Source organism: Penaeus vannamei, chromosome 25, assembly GCF_042767895.1.
Source record: "Penaeus vannamei isolate JL-2024 chromosome 25, ASM4276789v1, whole genome shotgun sequence".
NCBI lineage: Eukaryota > Metazoa > Arthropoda > Malacostraca > Decapoda > Penaeidae > Penaeus > Penaeus vannamei.
This window is the reverse complement of record NC_091573.1, coordinates 27750976-27778853: the sequence shown is the minus strand read 5'-3', so window position 1 is coordinate 27778853 and position 27878 is coordinate 27750976. Positions and strand designations below refer to the sequence as shown.

The following is a 27878-nucleotide window of genomic DNA, read 5'->3' as shown; positions in this document are numbered from 1 at the left end:
TGTTGAACATAAGTATCGAAAACCTTGGCATGATCTAAGTTACCTATAGCCACTGATAATGTAAATATATCTGACAACTACATTGGTAATATATATCAAATGAACTGAAAGATACATTCAAAATCATTACTCCAACTGGTAAAGAAAATTAAATAACATGAAACAACGAAACTAAAACATTAAATGAATGTGACAAAATGGCATCAAGATTAACCATAACACTAATTCTCTTCCCTTATGACTTATACATACTGGTACTCTTTGCTTCTCCAAGGTTGTTAGATGAAGAGATTGATAAAATGTCAATAATAGACTGAAGAAGCAAAGAGTATACTTTATGCTAATTACATTCAATGAATAACAAATGCAGAATATAGAAAAAAAAATCTAGTTACTGTATAATACATATTTATCATAATATACAGCTTTGGGTTTAATGTTATAACAATGTTAGTCTAATTTAGTTTCTTAATCATTCTAATGCTGTACTATGGCAAAGAACCTTTTACTCCTTGAAAAGACAGTTGTCTAAATTATAATATTATCCAATAAACAGCCTCATATCACTGAAATAGTCACATATAACCCATTACTATCCTTTTTATTGTACTTAACTTCTTCCAAAACCTATAATTATTCTCACATCCCCAATTGCCATAAAATCATAGGTATTTTTTCTGGAAAATGTCCTCTACAAAAAACTTTAATCAGTTCAGAACAGCAATGAAAATTTAAGTGATTTTGGTTATACTATCTACATCTAATATAATTTTTTGCATAATATATATATCTTTTGAAATTACTGACTTGAGAAAAAATATCTAGTCACAATTAGGAATCCAAGTTATGTAAACATCATACTTTTTTTTTTTTAGAAATTCATGTCAGTTCACATAACATCCAGAATACATGAGAATTATATATAACAGGCATTTTCCTTTGCAATTGCAACTAACACCTAAATATAATCAATTGTTGCAGGCTCTCTTCAAGATTATCCCCTAAAATTTACAATTGATTTCTTGCCTAGTACCTTACTCAGTTTTTATAAAAAGCCCTCAATTTGCCTTCTAACTCTCCATTAGTATACATATGTATTACTTGTAATTCCTCGTCCATTATGCATAAAAAATAGAGATTGAGTACGAGATCTATTAGCTAGCTGTTTAAGCAATGTTTGGTTATGTGTTACATATTGGTTATAAAACATTTCAATATTTGTTAATATATAATATACAAAATACAAATAAACATAATAATGTAAACTCTTCTATGACATTAACATAACTATAATGGTAAAGTAATCTTTACATAGTGTCTCAACATTATTCAGTACCTATTACAAGACTGGGTAATTTTCAGTTCCACAACTCTATCTTAAAAAGTAATCAGGTGAAAGATATTTTCATCCCACCAATAAAATTGAACAAACAGCACATACTGGAATAACTCTGAAGTAGAATTTACAAAACATGCTCACCAGCTTCCCCTTTTCTTCATTTTATCATATGATGTGCATGTAAAGATTGCACATGATAAATTGTCAAGCTGCACAATTTATATCATGAACATGATATACAAGCTAATCTGATTTGCTACATCTTACCTCTGCCATTAAAATCTTGACTATTCCTAATTGTATCAAATCTGAAATCTACATCAATATCAGATATCTCAGTTATATTTTTTAGGTCACAAACAGTCATATAGAAAATGGTATGAAGTTTAACTATAGAGACAGCTAATATATCCATTAAGTATGTATCTCTTTATATATTAGCATTCAAACTGGCTTTTCTTCTCAAATTCATACTGACTGTAATCAGTCTAAACTACCATTAAGAAATTCCTGTGACCTTTGACTGAATACCTACGGTCTCAAAGCCAACTTGATAGTGGCACAATGTCAAGAAGCTGTCATGTAAAGTTGTCATGGCCTCCATACCTGTCAGAATTTGGCACCATACAGAGCCAGGGCTAGTTCCCTATTTGATGCTAAACTACAAGGAAGGTCTTCCAACTTCCACTGAGTTATGCTCCTAGAATAAAATAGATATATATTAAGATAAAAAAATTAGCAGCAACTCAATGGTTTGTTACATATGGGAATCATATGCTCTCGAGTATAAACCTCACTTTCTATGGGGTCATCGTCAATTACATGAAGCAAAACAAATTACAGTCAATAAACTGATATTCAACTGGCTATAGTAGGGCTAACTTTGAAAACATTCAAATAACAGAAAAAAATACTAAACAAAAAAACTTATGGTTGTGTGGAACTGAAAATTACACAACAATCTCTTTCAATGCAAATTAACACATAAAACATAGCAATAAAGTGCAATAAAAATTGTAAAAAATAAAACCATCGTCAGATACGAAAAAATATAATTCATACTTTCCTTTCAGCAGACTGCTTGTAACAGAATCTAAGGCTATTGAGTTTTCAATTCACAATCACAGGCCTTTCTGAACCTTTTGCGTCTTCACAGGGTGGTCAACTGAGTGTGCTTCCGCCTCCTCGAGTCAGTGAGTCCCCCTCAAGGCCGGCGGTGAGTCACAGGATTCCTCTGGGAAGTCCTCGGGAAAGACTAAAGGTTATCCAAGCAAATGGAAAAGGGGGATGGGCCAAGAGCCGCTCGCCCTAATACGCCTTCCCTCTTACCATTGGCACTAACAACAGGCGGTTTGACGATCCTCGGCGCCCTAGCGATGGCACTCACCTGCCAGTGTGCGACCGCCGCTGCTAAGAGAAATCCTATGGCCTTGGAGGGCGATTACAGGGAAACCGCAGGACTTGTGGAAAACAACATTCTAGCCAGCTGGTACATAAGCGCCGTGAATCTCGAGACGGCAAGGGGATCGGATTCTAAAATTAAAAAAAGACAATCTCTAAAGTCGTCTCCAAGAGTCTTTTATTGTCTCGAATCCTCTTTTACGAGAGGCAATGGACACTCCGATCCTCGCTAGACTTCATTGGATCCTCTTAAGGAAACTCTTTGCCATGCCGCTATGATTGAAGACCATATAAGGAAGATGAGAGAGTGTTCATTCATATTGTAGATGTAAAATGATGCTCCTATTGACTACAGAGTCATCTATTGATGAATTTTACAGCTACTAAAACAGAACTGAAAAACTACTATATTCTGCTGCCATTTCTATTAACTTTTATCTAGGTGATCGCTTCAATTTTAACATATGTTACTAGATGATAACCTAAAAGTTGCCGGCCCTTTTATGCATTTTAGAAGATATAGGAAGATCAATTCTTATTCATATCATCTTTAAATGTACCGGGTGGCAACCTTATATGACGTCACTAATGTTGCGAGAAAGTGACGTCACTGATATGGAGAGTGATGTCATCAATGCAGAGAGAAATGGCAGTATTAATGCAAAAAAATAAGTGGCGTCACCAATGTAGTGACAAAGTAACATACAGAGAAAATAACGCCACCAATCTAATGAGAAACCAAGAGCCAAGTACCCCCACAAACACCAGCACCAAATGATATCACGCCTATAAACAGCACGTGGCGTCACCAACGTAAACAGAGAGAAAACGGTTCCATCCTCCCAACGCCATCTATTGCTTATCCTTCAAACTAAACCCCCATCACAGCACCTCCCACAGCAACTCACAAAGCTTTCCCTTCCTCCCCGCCCAAATCTCCTATGATGGCCTGTCTTGTGTTGAGGAATTGTATCCGACGTTCAGACTCCCTCAGACTCCTACAGCTGACCCTCACCTCTTCGCGCAGGAGGCTTGTCAGACCTATCCAGCTGCCTTTGGTAATTTTAAAGACGTCTAGGAGGGGAGGGGAAAGACCAATAAAGGTGACATAGTGGTCTTTTTTCGGGACCTTTTTAAAAGCCTAGAGAATGCAAGGTCGTTTATTTTTCGCCGTGTGCTTCCTCGCGACGGTGAGCCTTTTCCTCTCTCTCTTCTCTTCTCTCTCCTTTATTTTTCTATCCGTGGAGTGTCACGAGGTGAGGCAAGGGCTGAGGAATACCTAGATACGTAGTATTTAGGAAGAGCGTTTTATTATTTTGATTTTATTGCGCCGAAGAGAGTTACAGAGAGATTTGAGAGTGCCGGTGGTGTAGCACGGGACTGCAAATGCCATTAATACCGTTAATACCAGAATCCGTTGATTGGAATTGCATATGGTTTTAAAGGGAGTGGGTTGTAGAGATTGTTTGTTACAAATTAACCATAAAAACGGTTTTATTAATGACATGTGACACAATATTTCATACGTGGCATGCTGCAAACGGCATTTGACGTATGGCAGAACGAAGCACGTGCCGGTAAATGAAAGTTATTTCAGGATAATACTTATGCAATAAATGTTAGCAAAGTACTTTGTATGAAAGATTGTGTTGAGTATGTCAAATTTGGTGGAACACTGACTACATACTAATTATGAAAATATTGATTTCTGGGAGTGACATGTAAGGGTTGAAGGTGCAATTGCATATATCTTGCACATTAAACATATTATTTTCCATTTTTAGTACATAACAAATCCAGAAAAATGCTGTTTTTTTCCATTTTGGAGTCACAATAGGTTCTTTTGATAGTGGGACAAAATGGCAGTTGATTGCAAATACAGTTAGTTGATTGTAAATGTTATTGATTTTTGTAATTGAAATAGCAAATATGTTTTGAGTAGTTTTCTAGAACAAAGGCATATCTTGAAACCCATGAAATTTAGCTAAACAGTATATGCAATGGATACCACGACCAGAACCAAGATCCTTTACATTTGTCATTTCCTGCACAAGAATAAAGGAGATACATGATAGAGAAGAGAGAAGGGTATTTGGTAGAGAGAGCAATGCACCCTCCCAGAGACCAAGTTGAAAAAAATTGATGTTTTTCTGCAGGAAATCTAGTGTTTCTTGTGTGAATGAATTGTTCAAGAGATTGAGCACCATTTTTCCATTGACAATCTTGATTTTTTAGTCCCGTTTGTAGAGGAGGGAATGAAGTATATCAGGGAAATTATGGTGTAAAACAGGTTTGAATAAGAAGAATGATGATAAAATATGCTAAAAAAACAAACAAACAAACTTAAAATCGGTCAATTAAACTATGGATGTAACCGCCATCTTTGATGTTCTACAGGCTGATGCACCAGAATTCAAAAACTTTACAGGACCCCCCCCATCCCCCCAAAAAAAGTACTGACCAATAAACCAGCCTAATATATCAATTTTAGTTGCTACAACTAGGTTTGCCCGAATAAGGGGTGGGTTGTTGGGGGGATCTACCCCCCAACACTCCCCAGGATACATTCTCTTCTCCTCGGTATGTATGGCATTCACAACGTAAATTGAATCAAATGCCTTTATATCTGGAAACTTCAAACTTTCTTTGCTTCTTTGTACCATCTGGATTACTTTGATTTTAATCACTTTTTTCATCACTTGGAGCTCTTGATAGGCTCAGATATTAAACTGGGAAGGTTACTAAAGTCTGATTTTTCTTCGTTGCCACTGTATAAGTTTTAGAAATAACCCAAAATCAACACAACACTGAAAAAACATTTCTCACTGGTGTTTTACCTTGAAATGAGCGGGCTGTTGAGGTTTCAGCTTGTGCGAAAGTGTGAAACACTAGATGAGCATGATCCTAAACAAGGGTATAGATAAATTTTTAATTTCGCAAATGAAGTATAATAACACTAATAAAAAAACTTTAAAAGCAAAAAATTGTAAAAGCAGACACTGATAATTAGCCAAATATCGTTTTGACAAGCATGTAGTAGCACATAAACTAGTTTGGACATGGCAGTAATGAGTTCAGCATTCAGTGTTTTGTTTTTCCTGGCAAGGTAGAGAAGTTGCTGGACGTAGAATTTGAGCAGCGACTGCATGTTATATTTTCGTCATCTAGCGGTGACTATAAGGCCACCACAGCTTAAACTATGTTCTATTCCACTCTATAAGATGGTGTCCATTTCCCTCTATCTATGTACAACGTCGTCTTCAACTTGTACCGAGAGAAGATTCCAATCTAGAATCGAGGGCCTTTTTGCCAAAGATCTTTCGCTACAGGTCTTTCGAAATGTACACTATTGTTTACTTTCCACCGTTAGCGTTACTGGCATATTTTGCTGTATAGATATTCAGTATTTGAAAACTGGCTTGGCGTATATCAATTTGGTATTGGCGTACATCTCTGACAGACAGGAATCACCAATTTCAGTATGGAGAAGATTGATCCACCTTTTTCTAAGTCCCTCGCCATGTTTACATTGTGAGGATAAACACTACTTTAACCACATAACTCAGGACTGATCAAGGAGTGAGATATATTTACCTCATGGTGCCTCATGGTAGGGCGTGTCACTCAGACCTTTTGATCTTGCAAGTCAGTTGTGGTGGAGAATTTGCCTTCCAGACACGGGGTTGGATGGTTGTTTTAAACAGGTAAATAACCTTGTAATTTGTGTACTTATCGAGTCTTGTATTGTTTTTGCTGGCTAGCAGAGACTAAAATTTTTCAAAATGCACTCTAGATTTAAGGAGTTGAACAATGTCAGAATTGTTGGATTTTAAGAGTTGGGTTGGTTTAGAAAATATTTATTTTTTTATTTTATTTTATTTTTTATTTATTTATTTTTATTGCTAGGCATTTTTACTAATGCCCACCCACCTAGTAAAGTTACCAATAAAAGACTGGGAGAGGGGATGGAATGCTTCTAATTTTCTGGAATAGGGAATACTGTTTTTTTTTTATCTGTTAATAGTGACTTGCCTACAGAAAAAAATAGTGTACATAACCTAAAGACCTTTCAAGTATTGATTGAATAAAGTGGTGTGTGCCAAGGGTGTTTGTTCCTTGTGCAAATTTTTAAAGGTGATAAAAAGATTGGGATAATGTTGGATTCAAAATTGACTCAAGTTTTTGTTGTAGGTTTGCTCTAAAATAACTCATCGTTCTCTTACATATTTTATGGCTTGTGCCAACAAAACTCTTGTAAACATTTATTTTTTTAATATAAGATCTTACAAGATAAAGTAACTATTGAATCAGTTTGTGTCTTACGACACTTGAGATATAGTATAGATGGATTCCTCGTTATATTTTGTGCATTTATGGGAGGTCTTAGGTGGCTAGCACAAATGTAAACAATACAAGACTGGATAAGTGGGAAGAATATGAAGCATCAGTTGGCATGGCATGAGACACTATTGGGAGATGGTAGATTATACAGTATTTATGTCATTGTTTGGGGCTGCTCCCCCTAGAACCTCAGTCTAAGGGAGGCTGCTGCAGACTCTCCATTTTATCTTGCTGGGAGTATAGAGCCCAGACAGGCATTGTGAGTTTAGGTAGTCTCCATGAGGTAAGCATTTCCTCTTCATATGCTCAGTGCTAACTTTTCAGACATCATATTATAATTGATTATTGATTCTGCTGACTGTTAATGCTATGTTTTGTTATTAGCATACATATGATGGTGTATTGCAACAGTATAAGGCAAAAAAAATCTTAAGAGTCATGTAATGCTGGATGAGATAGCAAGGGTTTACCAAGACCCTTCTTATATGCAAACATGTTATTCAAAGTAGAAATAGCACACTATTATGAATAATCATATATTTCCCTACTCTTCCCATTATCATTTCCAAAGAATTTTGAACGAGATCTCCAAAGGGTTTAATGCCCACCTACCTAATGCTCAAATCTATTAAGTAGAGGGAGTAAGAGTACTACAGCACTTGATACCTTTTATACTTGCATGAAATTCCATGGAATATATCTAAAATAATATGAGTAAAAGTAAAATATATATAGATTCATTGTTTCATCTGCACACAATTTATGTGCTTTATACACCTGGTGAGCAAAGTGTAAAATGGATAGAATTCAACTGCTGAATATACAATTGGCTTAAACTTTATTTTATGAACTGAATATAGCATCAGTAGGTTTTGTTTTAAAGATATGTATTCTGTAATTATCTGCTAATTCACATTTTTTAATTTGATATTGCAGTTTTTGTTTTATGAATATTTTGGTTTAGCAATTTTATAGAACTTGAAAGTCTTTTTGAAAGCCATAACCACACTGGCCGGCAAGGTGTTCCAAAGTATCCACAGTTCTATGATGCACTGTTTGTAAGTTATGTATTTTGAACTTGATTCAAGTTGGGTACATTTGTGAACAAAAACCAAGTGCAAAGCAGAGAAGTTTTTCTTTTTATCACTTTTTTCTGTTGTTTTGCCCATGAAAGGTCCATGGGCATGTCATAATCTATAGAAATTTGTTTCCAGTTTTACAAATTTTTCAAGGGATATTGTGTTTTTTCATGTTGAACAATTATCTCTAGAATTTGGCCCAGATTACCCCACCTCCCCCTTTTCACAATGCTCTCTCTTCTTGGTATAATATTCAAGTTGAAACAATTGTCTTATAAGTAATCACCCCAGCTAATGCCCCCTGAATGGTCAATACATATCTAAACATAAATAGTGATTTCTTTTTTTATTTTCCCAGGTGCGCAGCATGAGTGACGAGGTGGCAGCCGCTAAGGCTGCGTCCTCAGAGAGCAAACACCAGCCCACCATCTTCGATAAGATCATTGACAAGTCCATCCCAGCTGACATCGTGTATGAGGATGACAAGTGCCTGGCCTTCCGTGATATCTCTCCTCAAGCACCAACTCATATCCTTGTGATTCCCAAGAAGAGGCTGGCGATGCTCAGCGATGCTACAGAGGAGGATAACTCTGTAAGACATATTTTATGATTGTCTGATTCTGGTGTTGATAGGCAGTGTATGGCTTAAATTTTAAACACTTTACATTATATGGTTTCCAGGAATAGATCAGACTGTCAGAATTAAAGTCATAGAAAATGGTTGATATGCTGGTGATAGCTGAGTAATGAAACTGGGTAAAATTTAATTTCACCGGTAAAGAGATGACTTTCAATTTATCAACTTTTTTACCCCTATCTTATGCTTATGAAGAGAATATACATATATGTTCATACATTTATATGAATAATCAAGTAATTTCCTAAATAAGAATTAGTAGTTCGTTCCTAGACTATGGTTTTAATTATCTTGTTTTGATCTTTGTTAAAAAAAAAAAAAATTCAAGAATTTAATTCCTATTTATTTTTTCCAGCTTCTTGGTCATCTTCTGCTGACTGCAAACAAAGTAGCTGCTCAAGAGAAACTTGACAATGGTTTTAGGATAGGTAAGTGTGATTTGTTATACGAGTAATAGGAAAATGTGTATATCAGTCAAATATATTATATATGTATCTAATCTTGGTGGTTGTACTATTCTGAAAATTTGTCTGGTTAATGTACATTGAACAATTTCTCTTATCAGTTTACTCTACAGTTTACTCATTATTGGCCTAAGCACTCCTAACTCCAGTTATAACAAATTTGTAAAGGAGCTTGTCACTGTCTTTAAAAGCTTTAATAGGTCATCATGAGCAAAGAATGTAAACATTCTTTTAAAAAAACAAGGGTAGATTTGAGTCAAAGTTATGGTGTTTATTTATGTTTTTTATTTATTTATTTATTTTTTTGTTTCAGTGATCAACAATGGAAGAGACGGGGCTCAGTCTGTTTACCACCTCCACCTGCACATCCTCGGAGGTCGCCAAATGTCCTGGCCACCTGGCTAAGACAAGGTGCTGGAGAAGCTGCATACAGTCAGGCCACTTTGACATAGATCAGACCCTTGAGATATCTATATGTTAACTGCCATCTATAATCATTTCTGTAATTAATTTTCAAACTTGTGATGTAATCATTTATTCACGGTGCATATTTGCCATATCACCTGTTTGGCTCTAAGATGCAAGTACCTTAGGATAAATACTTAAATCTGCAGGGTAGGCATAGATTTTTGAGCAGTGTTTTCAGTATCAATTATCTTTATGGAATGGCTGTGTAATGAAATCTCCACATTACTTAATTATTGCTTGAGAAGATTGTAGCTGTACTTTGCATACTGATTCACAAGCTAGTGATTTTGCCCCGAAGTTTTAAAGATATTGTAAAGATCACATATCTATAAGTGGCCTACTGTATAAGCTATTCAGATATTAAATATGATTAGTCACACCAAGCATATTTTTGTTCTGCATTTTGTAATTGGTTTAATAATTTAGACTAAATCATGAAATCATCCACTGTTGATTCTTTTTTGGCAACCTTGAGCATCAGTAACTGTTATTGTGTGACTTATTTGTTCCAATAAAGATTAGTAAATATTATGTTTTTGTTACCCTTTCACATTATTACACAAAATTATAATCAGAGGTTCTAGTGTATTGGATAATACAGAGATTCTTATTTGTTTTACTCCTAATAAAATTAAACCAATTTTTCTTTCAGTTGAATTTGGTCGGTATTGTGTGGCCCAACAAGAATTTTGTATTAATTCTTGGAAAATAACATTTACCTAGAAGGATATGCACTTACTGTAGTGTGTTGGTGCTTAGGGGCCTTGTATTATTGTTGTTTAATACAATGGTATAGATAATTAAAATTTTCATACCTCGTACTTTGATCACCACTCGCCGCGCTCGACACCAAAACAATAGACCAAATCCTAACTACATCCCGTAAACAAACTAAGAAATCACAATTGCGCACCGTTACCGCGAACAAGAGAACAACATTCACTCTCTCACCAACCTAACATTCTGTTATATCAACTCACGAAACCCTGCGACCGATCAACGGGAGCTCCCAAAACAGGTTACCACCTTCTATGCTACGCCAGATCTCCCTGCGGCCCATCGCCATTCGCCGGTCTCTCGGCATTCCCGTTTTCTATGCCGCATCCCTCATCAAGCACTCACCGTTTTCTTTAACACGTATCCCAACAATTACAAATCGTTACGAATCCCCCTTAAAAGCTACCACTTTCCTTTCAACCATACCACAATTATAGATCTCAGAACAGCAGGTGTCTCAGGATGTGTGAAGTTGTGGCCCGCCAGTAATATGGATACATCTCCTTGTCATCTATGGGTCAAATAGACTTGTATTTCCTTTCATTCGTCCTCATTCGCTAATTATAGGAAACAAGTTACATGAATTGGGTCTATCTGCAGGTGTAGGTGTAGTGCATATATTTTCATTAAGGTAGAAAAATGAAGAAAGAAGTAATGTAGTAGTGCTATGCAGAACAAATATGAGATGGGGGGAAAGGAATTGTTTGGGAATGTGGGAAGTTTATTGTCGATTGTAGGAGAGACTACAGGTTAATTAGGATTTGTTAAATTGGATGGCTATAGTGATGTTTTGTCTAGACTGATGTAAAAATACGAGATTAGCCCACAATTTTGGTAACACTGCCCTATTTCTTGGGTGGGTACGGCTTAAAAGTCATGAATTGGTAAGCGAGAGGGCACATGCAGAGTGCACTGAAAAGGCTTAGTCATTTATAAAGAAAAATAAAGCAGATCATGGGATCTGATACGACAGGGCCAGGTTTGAGAAGTAAACCAAGAGAAAAATGCTTTCGTTGAAGGGGATGAAAGAAAGCCTGCCAGTCCATGGGACGAGGACGAGAAACAATACATGAAGGAAAATTGTATCAATGAATGCTGACAACTCAGAAGAATATGTCAATGTCACCAAAACATAGATATATCCAACATCCTTTCCATCCATTTTCATTGGATATATAAGGTACTGGAAGGTTTAAGGGGGGTATGATGACTGGGGGTACTGATTAGCTAGTGTTTGTCGTCCGGCCTTCCTACGGAAGTACTGTATCCAAATTGAAGATTTGACGTGGCTGAACAGAGCAACCTAATCCTGGAGGTACTAAGAAGGATGTTTCAAAAAGCAAAGAGTTCGCCATCTTGTGTTGGCCAACCTTCTGATGTGGCGAACATGGTCTTTGTGCACAGATAGACAGAATATTTGATATAACTGATTCTATTACAATAAAAGAAAATAGATTCTTTCAATAGTTACAATACAGAATCCATTTGAACTGGCGAGTCTTTTATAAGACATACTTGAAGAAAACTGTAAGAAAATCATATTGATAATGCAATGCAGGAACACAGACACACGAATGCACACACCTACATGCATATCTATCCAACCAACCATATATGTGTATGTATTATGAGTGTGTGAATGTGCGTGTGTAGATATGTATATAATTACGATGTATAATTTATATATATGATGCGTATACACATACATAAATACAAACTTGTATGATATATATAGCTTAAATGGCTTTAAACAGATACGAAAATTACATATGATCATTATCATTATCATACGTATTAATAGTATGAATATTTCCATTTGTGTAAGGTGTTCATAACCTCTTCTTCACAGATTTAGCTACCCATTGATATGTTTGATTATATGAATGTAATGTGCATGATTCATTTTAAATTAATATTTTATTGAATCTCTTTTATAGATGTTTGCTCGGTTTACAACACTTTCAGCAACATAAGACAATATTTGAACACAGCTTTGATATCAAAATGTCATGTGGCTATATAACATTTATAATCTGTTTTAGTTTCGCCGATTTCTTTCAAAGCAATTTTTGCTATGATTTGAGTAAACAAAATTGTTAATATAGTGTAAATTATGTTTGTTCATTCTGATAAAAAAAATAATAATTTAGGGGATATAGACTACACAGAAGTCTAAAACCCTATAAAAGAAGAAAGAAGAAAAAGAAAAATTAATTTAATGTTTGGATTTTTAAATGAGAAAAAAACTCCGTTTTCCAAATGTAATGAACAAATCAATAATAAAAATCAACGGAGAAAAAAAAGTAATTTATACATATGGAACTAAGCAACTAAGGGAAAGTTGGATCATAAGGACAAACAATAGTAAAAAAACGAAATATAGTTAAGATATTTATTATGATTATTTACAATGTATTCCGCTTTTGGCATTGAGACAGCAAATGAACATGTAAAAACTTAGTGTGTTATGCAATTACAATGGGTTTGAAAACATACAATGCGAGGACACCATAGCTGTTGCGAAAAAAATATAGATAATATACAAATCCAGTCACGGTTGTTAGCGCGTGGTATTGTTGAGCAGGTCTGTGTTTGGGTTGTGGGTTATAGCCCTTACTTCTTTCGTTAATATTTGTGTCTATAGTCAATGTTCTCTTCTCCCTCTCTCTTTCTTTCTCTATGACTATTTCTCTTGTGTTTTTTTTTGTCTATATCTTTATATTTATTCCTTTACTGTCCTTTCCTCATCAAAGTCCATCTCATCTTGATTCGTCTTTTAAGAAAGCTTCAAAATCACCAACCGACTCACTAATAGTACATGGCATATCAACACGTCATCTTACAAACCAAATGTCTTAATTTCATTCCAAACGTCAACATCAACCATTGATAGCAACCTCTATAATCAATTGCATCTACCTAATCTTCTCACCCAACAGGCAACATTGCAATATACATAAAAAACAACTAATTTTCTTTCAACTGCACCACTGATCTTCTAAGAATCAGAAGCTATAGAATTACCTTAACACAAACACAGACCCTGTGGAGTGAATGATATAAAAACAAATCTATAATATGTATCTTCTTATTCTTATATATATATCTTTTCTTTAGATAAAAAAGAATCCACGAATCAATTATATATCTTTTTGATTATATCTTTAGTAATAAATCTTAAATATACACGATGGTTTTGTCAGATAGATAGGAATTCGGAATATAATGGATAACCAAAAACGATGATTTTTTATCACGTTTATATGATATTTTTTTCCCATATATCCTGTTCCTGTTTACCTGATTCATATGGCAACACATATCGGACTAAGTCAGTATTCACACTAATGAAATGGATGGAATTCTATGTATATATATATATATATAAAGAGAAATAATAAAAAAATGAAACCAAGGAGAGGGTGGGAGAGAATAAATGATAAAATTGGTGAGGAAGGGCGTCAGAAAATAATGATATAATTATAAAGAAAAAAAGAGTCAATACATAACTTGGTCTCAACTTGCTAATGGTTTTCCTTTTTTCATAACATTTTCAGTACAACAACACCTTGTACAAGGACTTACGAACACATTTTATATAAGGGAATGTTATATTTTTTTCTCCTACCCTCAATAACCTATATTTAATTTAGGTTGAAAGGGTAAACAAGCTCAAGATGCATTCATGGCAAGAAGCTCACTTAAAAAAATATTTATATGTATCTCTCTCTATATAAAAAAAACAACACTGAACCGCAAAGCAAGTTATTTCATACATATCTCCTTCAGCACCATTTTCTGCAGTGTAAGATGGCCCACTAAGCCTTTTTTTGTCTTAAACTTACTTTTATATTGTCTCTTGGATTCTGCAAGGTCCAACAATAGAAAGAAAAGGGGATTTCACGGAAAATATTTCATGTTCTTTTTCCGTAGAACATCGATCTATATATTTTTCTCACTGTTCGTTTTCTTGTTCCTTTTCTTTCAAGATTATACTTTGTCTTGAAAACGTAGTACCTTTTAAAAAGTTCCTTTGTAAAACTTAGAAAAGATCCACCGATTGTCACTGTCACATCATATATATATTTATATATCTTTAAGTACATCAAATATATATTTTGTCTACATACATCAGTATGTAAGAATATTTCATGGCTTGTGCAGCACACGCGAATACATCAAATTTAGACAAGAAAAATAATCATAATAACAATTTTTAAAGAATCTTTCAGAAAGCGTATCCCAAAACATTTGTGGCACAAAAAAAAAGATAACCGACAAAGAGCCATTTTGAATAGCATAAAAATCGCGCCAAAAACAAAAGACAAACCGAAAGCGACGTTTCTCCCTCCCTCGGCAGCACACGCACGGCGGCTCACAACTCCTTCATTCAGCAAACTCCACGACATTCCTCAAAAGAAGGGAATCTGTGTTGCTAGTCCAGTCTTCTGTAACAGCATTTTACGACTCGGCCATCCACTACCGCCCTTGTACACGGGGGTCGTAAGGACGAGATTCCTTGTGAAGACCCTCACTTCCCCTTGTATACTTGGACTGGCATCGACTAATGGACCGCGTCTCGAGAGCAAACCTTTTGAATCCTGTAGTATAACTCGCAGTAGTTATATAACAGGACAGAGCTGTAGCATGTTAGATACACATATTTACATAAAGCTGCAAGTGAACATTACTGACGAATCAAGCCTATTTGCAATATTATAACAGCATCTGTGTTAATGAGTATGAGCATGTATATATATATATATATATATATATATATATATATATATATATATATATATATATATATATATGAGGAGACATGGCTGAGAGTTATGGCATGCGACTTGGAAGTCAACAGGTTGGTGACGAGGGCCGGCGGCCGGCGACGGGGGGCACCGCCGTCGGTAGGCCCGGGACCGACGGCCCAGCCGAGACGCCCGAGGAATGCTGTGGAGACTGCGTCGCGTGGCGGCTCAAAGGTACTCCGAGTCCTCCTCGAGGGTCGGCTGACGTCAGATGCCCTTGGCCTCCTTGTTCCTGCGGCGCCTGAGCCAGCCGGCCAGGCGGGAGTCCTTGTACATGCTCTGGGACCGGTTGACCTTCTTGCTATCGGGGGCCTCGTTGGCGGGGCGCCGCGGGGGCCGCGGGGGGAGCGCGCCCTTGCTGTTGTTAGCCTCGCCGCGGGCCTCGCGCGCCTCGCGGTTGTCGTACTCCACCTCGTACTTCTCGCGGTAGTGGCGCGGCTTCCACGGGGCCAGCAGCGAGAAGGAGCGCGACACCTTCTTGCTCTGGCGGTTGACGCCGCGCTCGCTCGGGACCTCCTCGGACGCGCGGCGCACCGGGATGTCGGCGACGGCCGTGGCGTGCAGGTACACGGACCGGTTGGAGCCCGTGGACACGCGCGAGGCCTTGGAGGCGCGGGACGCGTGCGAGCCGCCGTGGCTGTCCACCTCGCTCTCGCTGCTCTGCAGGGAGCTGCCGGCCGACCCCGCGACCCCCGAGGGCGGCGATACGCCCCGGGGCCCACTCGTGGCCCTCTTGCCCTTGCCCGCGTTCCGGTGGGCGGACCGCGACGACCGGTTGGGGAGGCTGCGGTAGTCGGGCACGCTAGGGCCCGCGCCGACGCCGTGGCTGCTCTCGATGTCCGTGTCGCCGAAGTAGCGGTGCTTGAAGCTGGTCGTGCGAGCCACCCGGGGCGGGGGCGCCTCCGAGGACGCCGAGGACTCTGCCGAGTACTTGCGTCCCCCGCTGGGTCGCTGCACTGTCGAGAAGCCACTGTTGTCCCCCTGGCGAGCGTCCTTCTTGGCGCGCAACTCCGCGCGGTTGAGCGTCGAGCTCTCCCACTGCGGCGGCGCGGCCGCCTCCGCCGCCTCCTCGTCGCGCTCGCGGTTGAACCACAGCGGTTGGCCCTGCAAGAGGATGGCGTCAGGGGGGTTACATCTCCAGTCCAGCTTACCTGTTATACCACAACCGCACTACACCTGTTATCATCACCATTAGTACTGTAACGGGCATATGTGGGCCTGTGTGTGCGTGAGAATGTGCCTATGTCAGGTTTCCTTGTCGTTGTGGTGGGCGCTCACGCCTCAGCTCGAGTGCACTGCCTACAGCGTTTCTAGACAAGCCACTAATACTCAGCCACTACTATCTGGCCCCCGAGGTTAGAGTGCCACTCCGAGAAGCTGAAAAAAATAAAGAAAAAAGAGGGACTGAACAAGCACCTGAAGCGAAAGCATCGTGTATGAGTGTATCTGAGGAACACTTGTCTGAGATCTAAGCAGTGAAGTGTTGCGTCCAATCACGAACGAAGGAAAAGCTCAGAGGAAACAGAAAAAGAAAGTGATGTGATCCTGGAAAAGCAAATCAAATCAAGGCACAGAAGACGGAGGAAAGCCCAGGGGCGAGCAGTGCGGTAAAGCCAAGGGCGCGTGTGTGAGAGGAAGAGCGGGAATGAGGGCGTGAGGGCGCGAGGCAGCGTGGGTATAGTAAGGAATGGCAGGTGGGCGAAGGGACTCACTTCACGGCGGATTTTGGAGGCTCGCACACTGGGACGTCGCGGGCGGTGGGAACTGCGGGAGGAGGCGCGGGAGGAGGCCCTGGACGACATCCGCGAGGACCCGATGCGGGACGAGCCAGGACCCGGGGGTGCCGCCCGGGACGCCCCCCGCCCCCCGCCCCCCCGCAGCCCCAGAAACGCCCACGGCCACGCACGTTTCTTCTTTGCTGGCTTCTTCTTTGCGGGAGTCTGGAGGAACGTGGTGCTGCGTTAGCGGTCAGGGCGCAAGGAGGAACAAGGGAGGGACGCACCGACGCCACATGTCAGGAAAGTGTCCTTCGCGGCCACGGATCCTCCTGCACGCGCTCACGGATTCCAGGTATCCCAGGGACAAGTATCCGGGGGACGGGTACCCGAGGGACAAACCTCCCAGGGACACGTATCCGGGGGACGGGTACCCGAGGGACAAACCTCCCAGGGACACGTATCCGGGGGACGGGTACCCGAGGGACAAACCTCCCAGGGACACGTATCCGGGGGACGGGTACCCAAGGGACAAACCTCCCAGGGACACGTATCCGGGGGACGGGTACCCGAGGGACAAACCTCCCAGGGACACGTATCCGGGGGACGGGTACCCGAGGGACAAACCTCCCAGGGACACGTGCCCGAAACGGAGAGGCATCCAAAGAGCACACATCCCCAAACAAATCCCAGAGATCAGAGCGCCACTGAACAAAATATAACACTGGCCACTTATACATCAGGCTGATTTTGAGGTCAATACATTGCAATACAGTCTATCTAATCAAATATAAATTATTCCATTGATTACAATATTGCCTCTTAATGCAGGAAAGGGACAACCATATCTTTATCTGGCTTATCAAAGATACTTTAATTGCCTTTTCTGTCACAGATGGCAGTGGACGAAATACTGAATGGGAAATGCGTACAGGCCAAGGTAAGGTTCATGACGTTAGTATTACGTTAGAATCGAAGAATTACAAGACATAAATTGATCTAACGTATGTGTATATATATATATATTCTCCCGATATACAACAAAAATCATTCTCAGCTCTGACTCTCGGAAACCTGGAATCCGTAAATTTTCTTTTTCTTTTTTTCATGTAAGGATCACGTGACCTCAACATTGGTGAGCCCGACATGCGGTTAGCCATAGTCATCATGCGGTCATGCAGAGGGTTGGAAACAGGACAGAAAGGGGGGGATGGGGGTAGGGGAGGGGGGAAGCGGACGATGGGGGGAGTGGGAGGAGGGGAGGGGTCTTTACATTACAGAAAGGGGGGGGGGGTGGAACTTTTAAAAATGACTTTAGAATACTCTGACTGATTCCTATGCTTTTGTAAATAATGTATGAATTATATATTCAATAAAAAAATATATATTTTCCATATGATGATTTCTTTTCTTCAGACAAATGATAGATAAATGAATGACATAGAGTAATGAGAAGGAAGGACAGATTATGAAGAGCTGCAGGTACCAACATAGATGGTACAGTGACTGAGGTACCATAAATAAGGTGCCAAAGTTGAGATTATTCGGTTTAGGTATATGGTACCTCAAATAAATTTATAGATATCATCAATTTGACGAATTCCTCATATAAATTTTTTTCAGCGATATGTAATAAGAAACTGGAAAATTAATGATATATAACATTAATGGCATGAAAAATATTCAACCTTATATTAAATAACACATGACAAATCCTGGTATGATATATCACGTATAATTAAATCAGTAAAAGTATATCTAACTAAACATCTTTTTAATTCAGTTTTTAGAGTGTTTACTCATTTTTATTCACCCAAACGCAGCGGCGGATCAAAAGTAACGACAACAATAATTATGAAAATAATGACAATCATAATAATGTTAACAATGATGATAATGATAATATTGGTAATCATAACATCAACAACGACAAGAACAGTCATGATAACAGTAACAAGAATAAAGACAATGGTAATTACATTATCACCATAAAAATTAGCATGTTGTTTATCTATACTGATTACTATCTTTGTTTCATTACATTTTTTGTATAAATATTTTTTTCTTTGGATCCGCCACTGCTTTACCGAGAACTTACCTTTTCCACATAAAAAACATTTTTTAACTAATCTTCATATACATAAAACTTCTAAATAAAATAACTTGCAGACTTCTGAATTGCCAAACTTATTAAAAGAAAAAATAATCCTCTCTCTCTCCACTCTCCTTCTATCCGTCTCTCCTCTCCCTCTATCTTCCCTCTTTCTCCCCTCTCGAGTCCCTGTCTCTTCCCTCTCTCCTCCTCTTCATCCCACCCTTCCCCCTCTTTATCATCCTTTCCTCTCTCTCCCCTCCCTTTCCTCCACTCCATCCTACCCTTCTCTTCTCTTTCTTTTTCTCCCCCTCCCTTCTTTCCTCTATCCCCTCCTTCTCTCACCCTTTCTTTCTTCTCTCCTCCCCTTTCTCCCTCCTTTTCCCATCCCCCCTCTCTCCTCTTCTTCCTCCCCGCCCCTCTCCCCTCTCTCCTTCCCTTTCTCCCATCTCTCCCTCCCTCCTCTCTCACTCCCCCCTCCTACCCCCCCTTCTTCTCTCCCTTCTCCCCTCTATCCCACCCTTCCCCTCTCATTTTTACCCTCTCTCCCTCCCTCCACCCCACCCCTCTCCCCTTTCTCCTTTCCCCACCTCTCTTCTTCCTCTCTCTCCTCACCTGATTCTTGGCCTTATCCGGGCTGGCGTTCTGCGGGGGGGTCGGCTGGGGGGCGGGGGGTTTCTTGCTCGTCTTCACTGTCTTTGTTCCTTGTTCCGGTGTCTTTGTCTTGCTGGGTTTGTTGCGTCCGTCGCTCATGAGGACGGAGAAGAACTTCTTCCTCTGCCTCATAATCTTTTCCTGCTTCTCTTCGTCCTGTTGGTGAGGGGATTGGGTTAGAGGAGGGGTGAGGGTGGGAGGAGGAGGGGTGAAGGTGGGAGGAGGAGGGGTGAGGGTGGGAGGAGGAGGGGTGAGGGTGGGAGGAGGAGGGGTGAGGGTGGGGGAGGAGTGTGGGTGGGAGGAGGGGATTGGGTTAGAGGATGGGTGAGGGTAAGGGAGGAGGGGTGACGGTGGGAAGAAGAGGGGTGAGGGTGGGGGAGGAGGGGTTAGAGGTGGGTGAGGACGAGTTGACGGGCGGACATACTCACTTATTACTCATTTATTCACACATTCACTCAATCAGTGTCAATTTCTCTCAGACATACACAGTTATTTCGATAATGATTTACCTTTAGTCCATAAATCTAGAGCCAAATTATATCATATATGATTATATATATATTCATATCTACATATATATACGTATCTATATCTATACCTATCTATATCTTTATGTCTGCATGTATGTGTGTATATGTATATGTATATCTGTATCTGGTTTCCCTCTCTATATATCTGTGTGTGTGTCTGTGTTTATCTCTCTCTTTCTTAGCTAGTTTCTTGGATTTCTTTTCATGTTTCTCTTTCTATTCCCCTATCCCTCCCCCTTCCCCTTCCCCGCCGCCCTTACCTCCGTGTGCGGGATGAGCTCTGCGGGCGGCTGGTCCTCGGGCGCGGGCGGGTCGTAGAGTGGCCCACTGCGGTACTTGTCGCTGAGACTCCTCCCGGGCCTGCCGTCGGGCGAGCCTCGTTCGTCGTTCTCGTCGTCGTAGTCGCCGTCGGGATGCTGGTCGTCGTGGTCGTTGCGGCGCTCGTCCGGCGACTCGTCGTAGGCCGCCAGGTCGTCTCGGGAGCGGGAGCGGGCGGCCTCGCGGTTGCGGTTGTCGCGGGAGTCTCGGGAGTCCTTGGAGTCGCGGCGCTTCGTCCCGTAGCCGTTGTGGGCGTCGACGGACACCTCCCTCGTCTTGGTCTCGCGGACGTCCCTGCTGCTGTGGCGCACCTGCCGCGGCGTCGTGTCCAGCCGCTCGCGCGACCGGTCTAGGTGCTCGCGAGATCGATCTAGCCGCTCGCGCGACCGAGCCAGCTGCTCGCGGGACTTGCTCAGCTGCTCGCGCGACCGGTTCAGCTGTTCCCGGGAGCCTCGCCGGTCCCTGAGGGAGGTGGTATCCTCCAGGACGTCGGGAAGGCCTCGGCGAGGGCGGCTGTCCTCCCGCACCTCCTTCTGCTCGCTGCGGTGGTACTCGTCGCGCTGCGTCCGTTCATGGCGGAACTCGTCCTTGGCGTCATCCGGGCGGCGCTCGTCGCGCGGCGACGGCCGGTCTTCGGACGAGGACCCGCGGAACTCGGTGAACTTGGCCAGCGGGTCGACGTCGGGCTCGTCCTGCGGGCGCGGGTCGTAGAAGAACTTGATCTTGATTCGCTTCTTCTTCTTTTCCTTCTTCTCCTCCTTCTGCTTCGAGGCCTTCGCCGCGCGCTCCTTCTCCAAGTTGTTCTTCCTGTTCCTCTCCATCGTGGGCGGGTCTTTGCGCTGCTCTCGGGGGCGGGACGAGGTGCCCTCCCTGTGGGCACGTGTGGGCGTGGTCTCCCTGTGTCCGCGTGTGGGCGTCGCCTCCCTGGGAAGGCGCGTGGGCGTACCTTCCCTGTGTCCGCGCGTGGGCGTCGTTTCTCTGTGCCCGCGTGTGGGCGTCGTTTCTCTGTGCCCGCGCGTGGGCGTGGGCTCACGATGTCCACGCGTGGGCGTCGTTTCCCTGTGGCCGCGGGTCGGCGTCTGCTCCCTGTGCCCCCTGGTGGGCGTCGCCTCGCGGATGGCGTGGTTCTTCTCGCGCGGCGGCTTCTGCGGCCGCGGCAGGCTGTCCTTGTGCGGCTGCGAGTGGACGCGCTCCGTCACGGTCTCGCTGCGCCGCGAGCGGTGGTTGGTGGTGCGCGTCACGGAGGTGGACTGCGACTGGTTGGACACCACGAGCGACTTCTTGCCGGTGTCCTCCATGACGAGGCTGAGGGCGTCCACCTCGTCGATGGTGAGGGGCATCATCTCCTCCGGCCGGTAGGGGATGACGCCGCTCTCCTTGATCCCGATGCGGCCGTTCCTCGCTTCTTCTTCTTCCTCCTCCTCCTCCTGCAGCTTTTCCCGCTGCATCACCTGGTCTCGGATTCTGGCCAGCGGGTCCACCGTGCGCCGTCGGTGCTCGGCCTCGGAGTCGGACGTGTCCGAGAGCAGCGGCACGACGTTCCGGCGCGGCTGGCGGGTCTGCGGCCTCCTGAGCGGCGGCGAGGGCGAGCGGTCCGTGCGCCCGAAGCCGTGGTTCACCTGCCGCACCAGCGTCGCCGACGTCAGGTTGTTGTGGATGTTGCCTCCCCGCTGGTGGTGCTTCGAGCTCGGGTAATGGTCCGGCTCGCGCTCGTAGTGGTAGTTCTGGTGGTGCTTCTGCTCGTTCTTGATGTGCTGCGTCTTCACCTGGTACTGCTTCTGCTGCGACTGGTGCTGCCGCGTCGGCGAGGGGGACGAGCTCTTGTGTGTCTTGCGCGACCTCGACGGCGCCTTCGGCAAGGCGTCCGTCTGAACGCCGACGGACGACATGTTGATGTTGTTGTTGGACTGTTCCTTGTATTCCTCCAGGAGGTCCTCGGAGCTGAGCATGCGCGCCGGCATGATGTCCTCGTGCAGGAGTCTCTTGATGTTGTCCTCCGGCACCTGGTAGCTCTCGTAGGCGTCGTCGTCCTCCTGGTAGTGGTTCTTCGCGTCGCGGAAGTGGTCGTCGTACGGGTCCTGGAACGGCCGGTGGTCGTCGTCGGTGATGATGATCTTGGCAGAGTACTCGCGCTCCTGGCGGGCGTTGCGGTAGTTCCTCTCGGCGTCGCGCGCGTCCTTCTTGTTGACTTGAGCATAGACGGGGGCGTCCCTGGGCGGGGAGTCGCGCGGGGGGGAAGCGCGGGGCGGCAGGTCCCGCGTGGGCGAGAGGCGCCGCACCGTCTGCACGGTGGCCATCGGGAGGCTGCCGGTGTAGCTGAAGGGCTGGTTGTTGTTGTGGTTGCGGAAGCGGTCGGGCTCCAGCGTCCCGCGCGGACTCACGTCCATCTCGGTCTCCAGCAGGACGTTGGAGTGCCGCGTCCCGTCGGACTCCGCGTTGAACTTCTTGATGATGTTCCCGACCTTGTTCTTGTAGGGCTTGGGCCGCGACATGTCCGCGTCGTCGCTGTCGGAGAGCGTCGTGCTCGGCAGGTGACCCACGGACTTGAAGCCTTGCAGCCGCCCGCCGCCCACCTGGCTGTGCTCGGTCAGGTTGTCCACGGACTTGTAGCCGGCGCTCTGTGCTCGGTTCAGCTTGGCGCCGTGCTCATCCCGCTCGTAGAGGGCGTCGATCGACTTGTAGCCGATCCGCGGGTCCGGGTCGCGCCCCGCCAGGTGCTGGTACTTGTACGACTGCGCCTCGTTGTTGTCGTAGTAGACGGCGTTGAGGTCGGGCACGGACTTGTGGCCGGCCAGGGGGTGCGGGCGGCGCGCGAGCGGGGGTGAGTCCAGGTCGGAGTCCGGCAGGTGGTCGGCCGAGCGGTGGCGGTGCGCGAGCGGGCCGCCGTTGGGCAGGGGGGAGGGGGAGGGGTGCGCGGCGCGGTTGACGTCGCCCTTGACGCGGCGGTTGATGGGGTTGGCGGTGCGCGCGGGGGGCAGCGTGCGCGGGCGCCCTCGCGGCTCGCCGTTCAGCACGTTGGTGTTCTTGGGCCCGGCGTTGTTGCGCACGTTGTTCACGATGACGTTGTTATAGTGGTGGTGCGCGAAGTTCTTGTTGTTCTTGTGCTTGGGGCGGTCGAGCGAGCGCGTGTTGTGCGCGAGCGCCGCGCCGGCCGTGTCGCAGTTGACGTGGTCCAGCAGCTTGACGAGGTCCTCCGCCTGCTGCTCCAGCTCGCGCGACGACAGGTTCACGGGCTCGCGGTGCACGGCTGCGCAGTGCGCCCACTCGTCCTCCTGCGGCGCGCGCACCAGGTTGTTCTTGATCTGCTGCTGCTTCTGGCCGCGTGGGATGTGCTTCACGCCCACGTCCTTGTTGAAGGACACGCGCTTGTCCGAGCGCTCCGACTTGAGGGACTCCGTGCGGACCACACGGGCGTGGTTGCGAGGCTCGGGCGGGCCTGCGGGCCGCACCATGGGCATCGTGATGGGTGCCCTCACTCGCGCCCGCGCCTCGTACGCCCACGCCCCATATCACGACGGGGACACACTGCGGCGACACATCCACGGTCAGGCTGCGTCGGCGGGGCGGCTCACTGGCGGCTCGGGCGTCCGTCGGCCAGGCGCTCCTGCAAGAGAAACAGCGATTAGGCACGGCATGGGCGCGCAGGAGGGCAGTCCTCCCGATTCCCCGGGTCGAAACCGGGTCCCAGATGCGTCATGCGGCGTGGGCGGCGCCCCTTGGTGTAGGCCGACGCCCGAGGGCTGGGTGTTGGCGGCGCCGGCGCTGCCGTCCACGGGGCGGCGGCGCAGAACACCTTTTTGCGGTGGCTGGAATGCGTGCCCGCTTTACTGATTACCCCGAGGCATGTTTCTGAAATAAGGATGACCCGAAATCCTGCCTCCGGAATACTAATTTCCCCAAAACCGATCTATGGAAGACTGCAACGCTCGCCCTCATGCGAACCACAAGCAGGGTGAGGCCGTGAAGACGCCGCTATGACTTGCTTAGTCACGCAGACTTGGTATTTAAAGACAGAGCCTTCGTAGTGTATTTCTTTCAGACCTGTAGACATGACATCAACCCTTTTCGGAAATAATTTCAATCCCGTATTCCTGCTCATTAATACTTTTTTTTAATATCATCCCTTTTCTATTATTTGCCTCTCTTCTCCATATCTTTCCATATCTCTCATAAGTCAATAAATAGAAAAAGATAAATAAATAAATAAATGACACGCATACACAGCATATCACTGTCATCACATTAGGCCGGAGATGTGAGAAAGACGAGCAAAACACCTCCGTTATGACACGTAATTATATAGAAGGGAAGCGTCACTGCCAAAACATTTTTTTTTTTTTTTTTTTTGAGCCTCCTGTACCTCCCTCCCATTCCCATCCTCTTCAACTTCATCCTTCTCCTCCTATCCCTTCCCTTTTTCCTCCCTCCCCTCCTCTTCCCCTTCGCCGTGCCACCGCCTTCCTCCATACCTACCACCCTCCTGCCCTGCTTCTCCTCCCTTCACTCCCTCAACGCCCTCCCTTACTCCTCCCTCCTCCCCAACTTCCTCCCTACCTCCCCAACGCTCCCTTCCCTTCCTACCTACCCCCACCCCCTGACCTGCTCTTCCTCCCTCTCTTCCTCCAACCCTCCTTGTCCTCCTTTACTCCTCCCTCCTTCCTCCTTGCTCCCCAACTCCCTCCCTACCTCCTCCACGCTCCCTTCCTTCCCTCCTCCCCTCTCCCCCCTTTCTGTTCTCCACCCTAGAATGACGAAGCATGAACTATCCGAAGATGGATAACTAATTTCGCAACATTAATATATTTCTTTAATATATATATATATATATATATATATATATATATATATATATATATATATATATATATATATATATATATGTATATATGCATATATATATATATATATATATATATATGCATATATGCATATATATATATATATATATATATATATATATATATATGCATATATGCATATATATATATATATATATATATATATATATATATATATATATATATATATATATATATATATGCATATATATATATTTATATATATATATATATATATATATATATATATATATGCATACATAAATGTATATATACATATATATTATTTATATATATAAATATATATATATATGTATATATATATGTATATATATATGTATATATATATATATATATATATATATATATATATATATATATATATATATATATAGAGAGAGAGAGAGAGAGAGAGGGAGAGAGAGAGAGAGAGAGAGAGAGAGAGAGAGAGAGAGACTCACCTCCTACAAATAAAACAAAGAATGAAAATCTAATTATACACACAAATAAAGATAATTATACATACACACACACACAGCACAAACAGACCTACATGAACACCTAAACGAAATAAAAACACCAACAGTAACAACAACAGACATACAAAAACAAACAAACATAAAATTGATATATACCAAACCACAAAGGTTCGCCATGTCAAGAAGCACGTACAAGAGATGGGCGTGACAGCAACAGTGGGCGTGTGTGTGGGCGTCCCCTTGGCAACTCAGCACCCAATAAGAACCGTAAAGACAACCCAATATAGAAAATGGGAATAATACATCACTGTCAAAATAGAAGGGATGACTGAAGGAAAGCAAGAAAGGGTGGGAGAGATAGGGGAAAGATGGAAGGGGAAGAGGAAGGAGGGGAAGGGATGGAGGGAAGGAAGGAAGGGAAAGAGGGAAACAGAGGGAAGGAAGAAAGGGGGAGAGGGAGGGGGAAAGGCAAGGAGAATGAGGAAAGGAGAGGGAAGGGGAAGAGAGGGGGGCGGAGGGAAAGAAGGGGAAATGGAGAGGCATGGAAGGAAGGAAGGAAGGAAGAGGAAAGGGGGTGATATGGAAGGAAGGATAAAGAAAGGGAGAGAGAGAAGAAAGGATGAGGGGGGATGAAGAAGAAAAGTTGAGAGGAAGGAGAGAGGGATAAAGAAGGAGAGAAGAAGAGGGAGGAAGGAAGTGGATAAGAACAAGGAGAAAGAAAAGGAAGAGGTTGAGAGGGATAAGGAAAGAAGAAAAGGAGGAAGAGAGAGAGAGAGAGAGAGAGAGAGAGAGAGAGAGAGAGAGAGAGAGAGAGAGAGAGAGAGCGAGAGAGAGAGAGAGAGAGAGAGAGAGAGAGAGAGAGAGAGAGAGAGAGAGAAAGGATAACATAAAGAAGAAGAAGAAAAGAAGACCAGAAAACTAAAGAGGAAAAACGCAGGAAGAAAGAAGAGAGAAGAGAAATATGAATGGAAAGAGAAAGGGAAGAGACGACAAGAATAATGTATACTGTTATGTTATCATCATCACTATCGGTCTTCTGAATATCATTATCAGGTCAGTCCACTGTCAAGAGACCGGCCAAAGGGCAGAGGTCAAAGGTCACAATGGACGAGCATCCATTGAGAATTGACCTTTCTCAGAGTTGCATTTCTCCCTTTTTCTTTCTTTCTCTGTCTCTCTCTCTTTTCTCACTTTCTGTCTCTCTGAATTCACATTGTTTGATGTGCTTATATATTTTTTTCTATTAAGTTAACATAAATAATGCAATGAAATCGCAAAAACAGTAATAATTATAATATCAATGATACGAACAGCAGACACGATAATAATTCTTAAAATATATAAAATAACGATGGAAAGAATAGTGATAATGATAATAATAATAGCATTCGCAATATGCAAAAAAAAAACTTTAACAAAAAAAAAGAAACAAAAATCACCATAGCCTCATTCTTGACCTTATCTCGCAGCCGGACCACTGAATAGGCCTATGACCTTTTTCTCGGCCGTTGCTCCTTCGTGTGGGCGGGGGAGGGGAAGGGAGGGGTGGGATGGGATGATGGGAGAGGGAGAAGGAGAAGGAGGGAGGGAGAAGCTTATGTGTGGTGGTGGAGGATGAGAAAGAGAGGAGAAAAGAAAGGGAGAGAGAGAGAGAGAGAGAGAGAGAGAGAGAGAGAGAGAGAGAGGAGAGAGAGAGAGGAGAGACAACGAGAGAGAGAGAGAGAGAGAGAGAGAGAGAGAGAGAGGAGAGAGAGAGAGGGAGAGGAAGACAAAGGGAGAGAGAAAGAGAGAGAGAGAAGAGAGAGAGAAGAGAGAGAGAAAGAGAGAGAGAGAGAGAGAGAGAGAGAGAGAGAGAGAGAGAGAGAGAGAGAGAGAGAGAGAGAGAGAGAGAGAGAGAGAGAGAGAGAGAGAGAGAGAGAGAGAGAGAAAGAGCAATAT

General features: G+C 43.6%; 2 protein-coding genes across 7 annotated transcripts in view; one reads left to right on the top strand and one right to left on the bottom strand.

Moving 5' to 3' along the window:
* The first annotated feature begins 3670 nt into the window (after positions 1-3670).
* On the top strand, positions 3671-10257 carry HINT1 (histidine triad nucleotide binding protein 1). 4 transcript variants are annotated; one of them, XM_027361917.2, is made up of 4 exons: positions 3671-3798; positions 8519-8752; positions 9153-9225; positions 9575-10257. In XM_027361917.2, exons 1-4 carry the CDS (start codon positions 3682-3684, stop codon positions 9664-9666), a joined length of 516 nt encoding a protein of 171 aa, XP_027217718.1. In that variant the 5' UTR covers positions 3671-3681; the 3' UTR covers positions 9667-10257. The 4 variants fall into 4 exon arrangements, with proteins under 4 accessions (XP_027217718.1, XP_027217720.1, XP_027217719.2 ...); XM_027361919.2 differs by lacking the exon at positions 3671-3798 and adding an exon at positions 3799-3930; XM_027361918.2 differs by lacking the exon at positions 3671-3798 and adding an exon at positions 3871-3996.
* Positions 10258-12884: 2627 nt separating this feature from the next.
* Positions 12885-27878, bottom strand: part of LOC113810203 (zinc finger CCCH domain-containing protein 13-like) — a 197253-nt gene continuing 182259 nt past the window's right edge. For 2 of the 3 annotated variants that reach the window (XM_070139361.1, XM_070139360.1), the window contains 4 exons: positions 20566-24227; positions 19737-19931; positions 17027-17254; positions 12885-16418 (listed from right to left, as the gene is read on the bottom strand). In XM_070139361.1, coding sequence (XP_069995462.1) covers positions 15522-16418; positions 17027-17254; positions 19737-19931; positions 20566-24081 — 4836 coding nt within the window. In that variant the 5' untranslated portion in view covers positions 24082-24227 and the 3' untranslated portion in view covers positions 12885-15521. The remainder of the gene's footprint in view (positions 16419-17026; positions 17255-19736; positions 19932-20565; positions 24228-27878) is intronic. The other variant, XM_070139362.1, reaches the window with a different exon arrangement.

Coding starts and splice junctions, on each gene's coding strand:
- HINT1 (XM_027361917.2), top strand. CDS start 3,682: ATGATGGCCTGTCTTGTGTTGAGGAATTGTATCCGACGTTCAGACTCC. Junction 3,799..8,518: donor GACCTATCCAGCTGCCTTTG/GTAATTTTAAAG, acceptor TTATTTTCCCAG/GTGCGCAGCATGAGTGACGA. Junction 9,226..9,574: donor TGACAATGGTTTTAGGATAG/GTAAGTGTGATT, acceptor TTTTTGTTTCAG/TGATCAACAATGGAAGAGAC.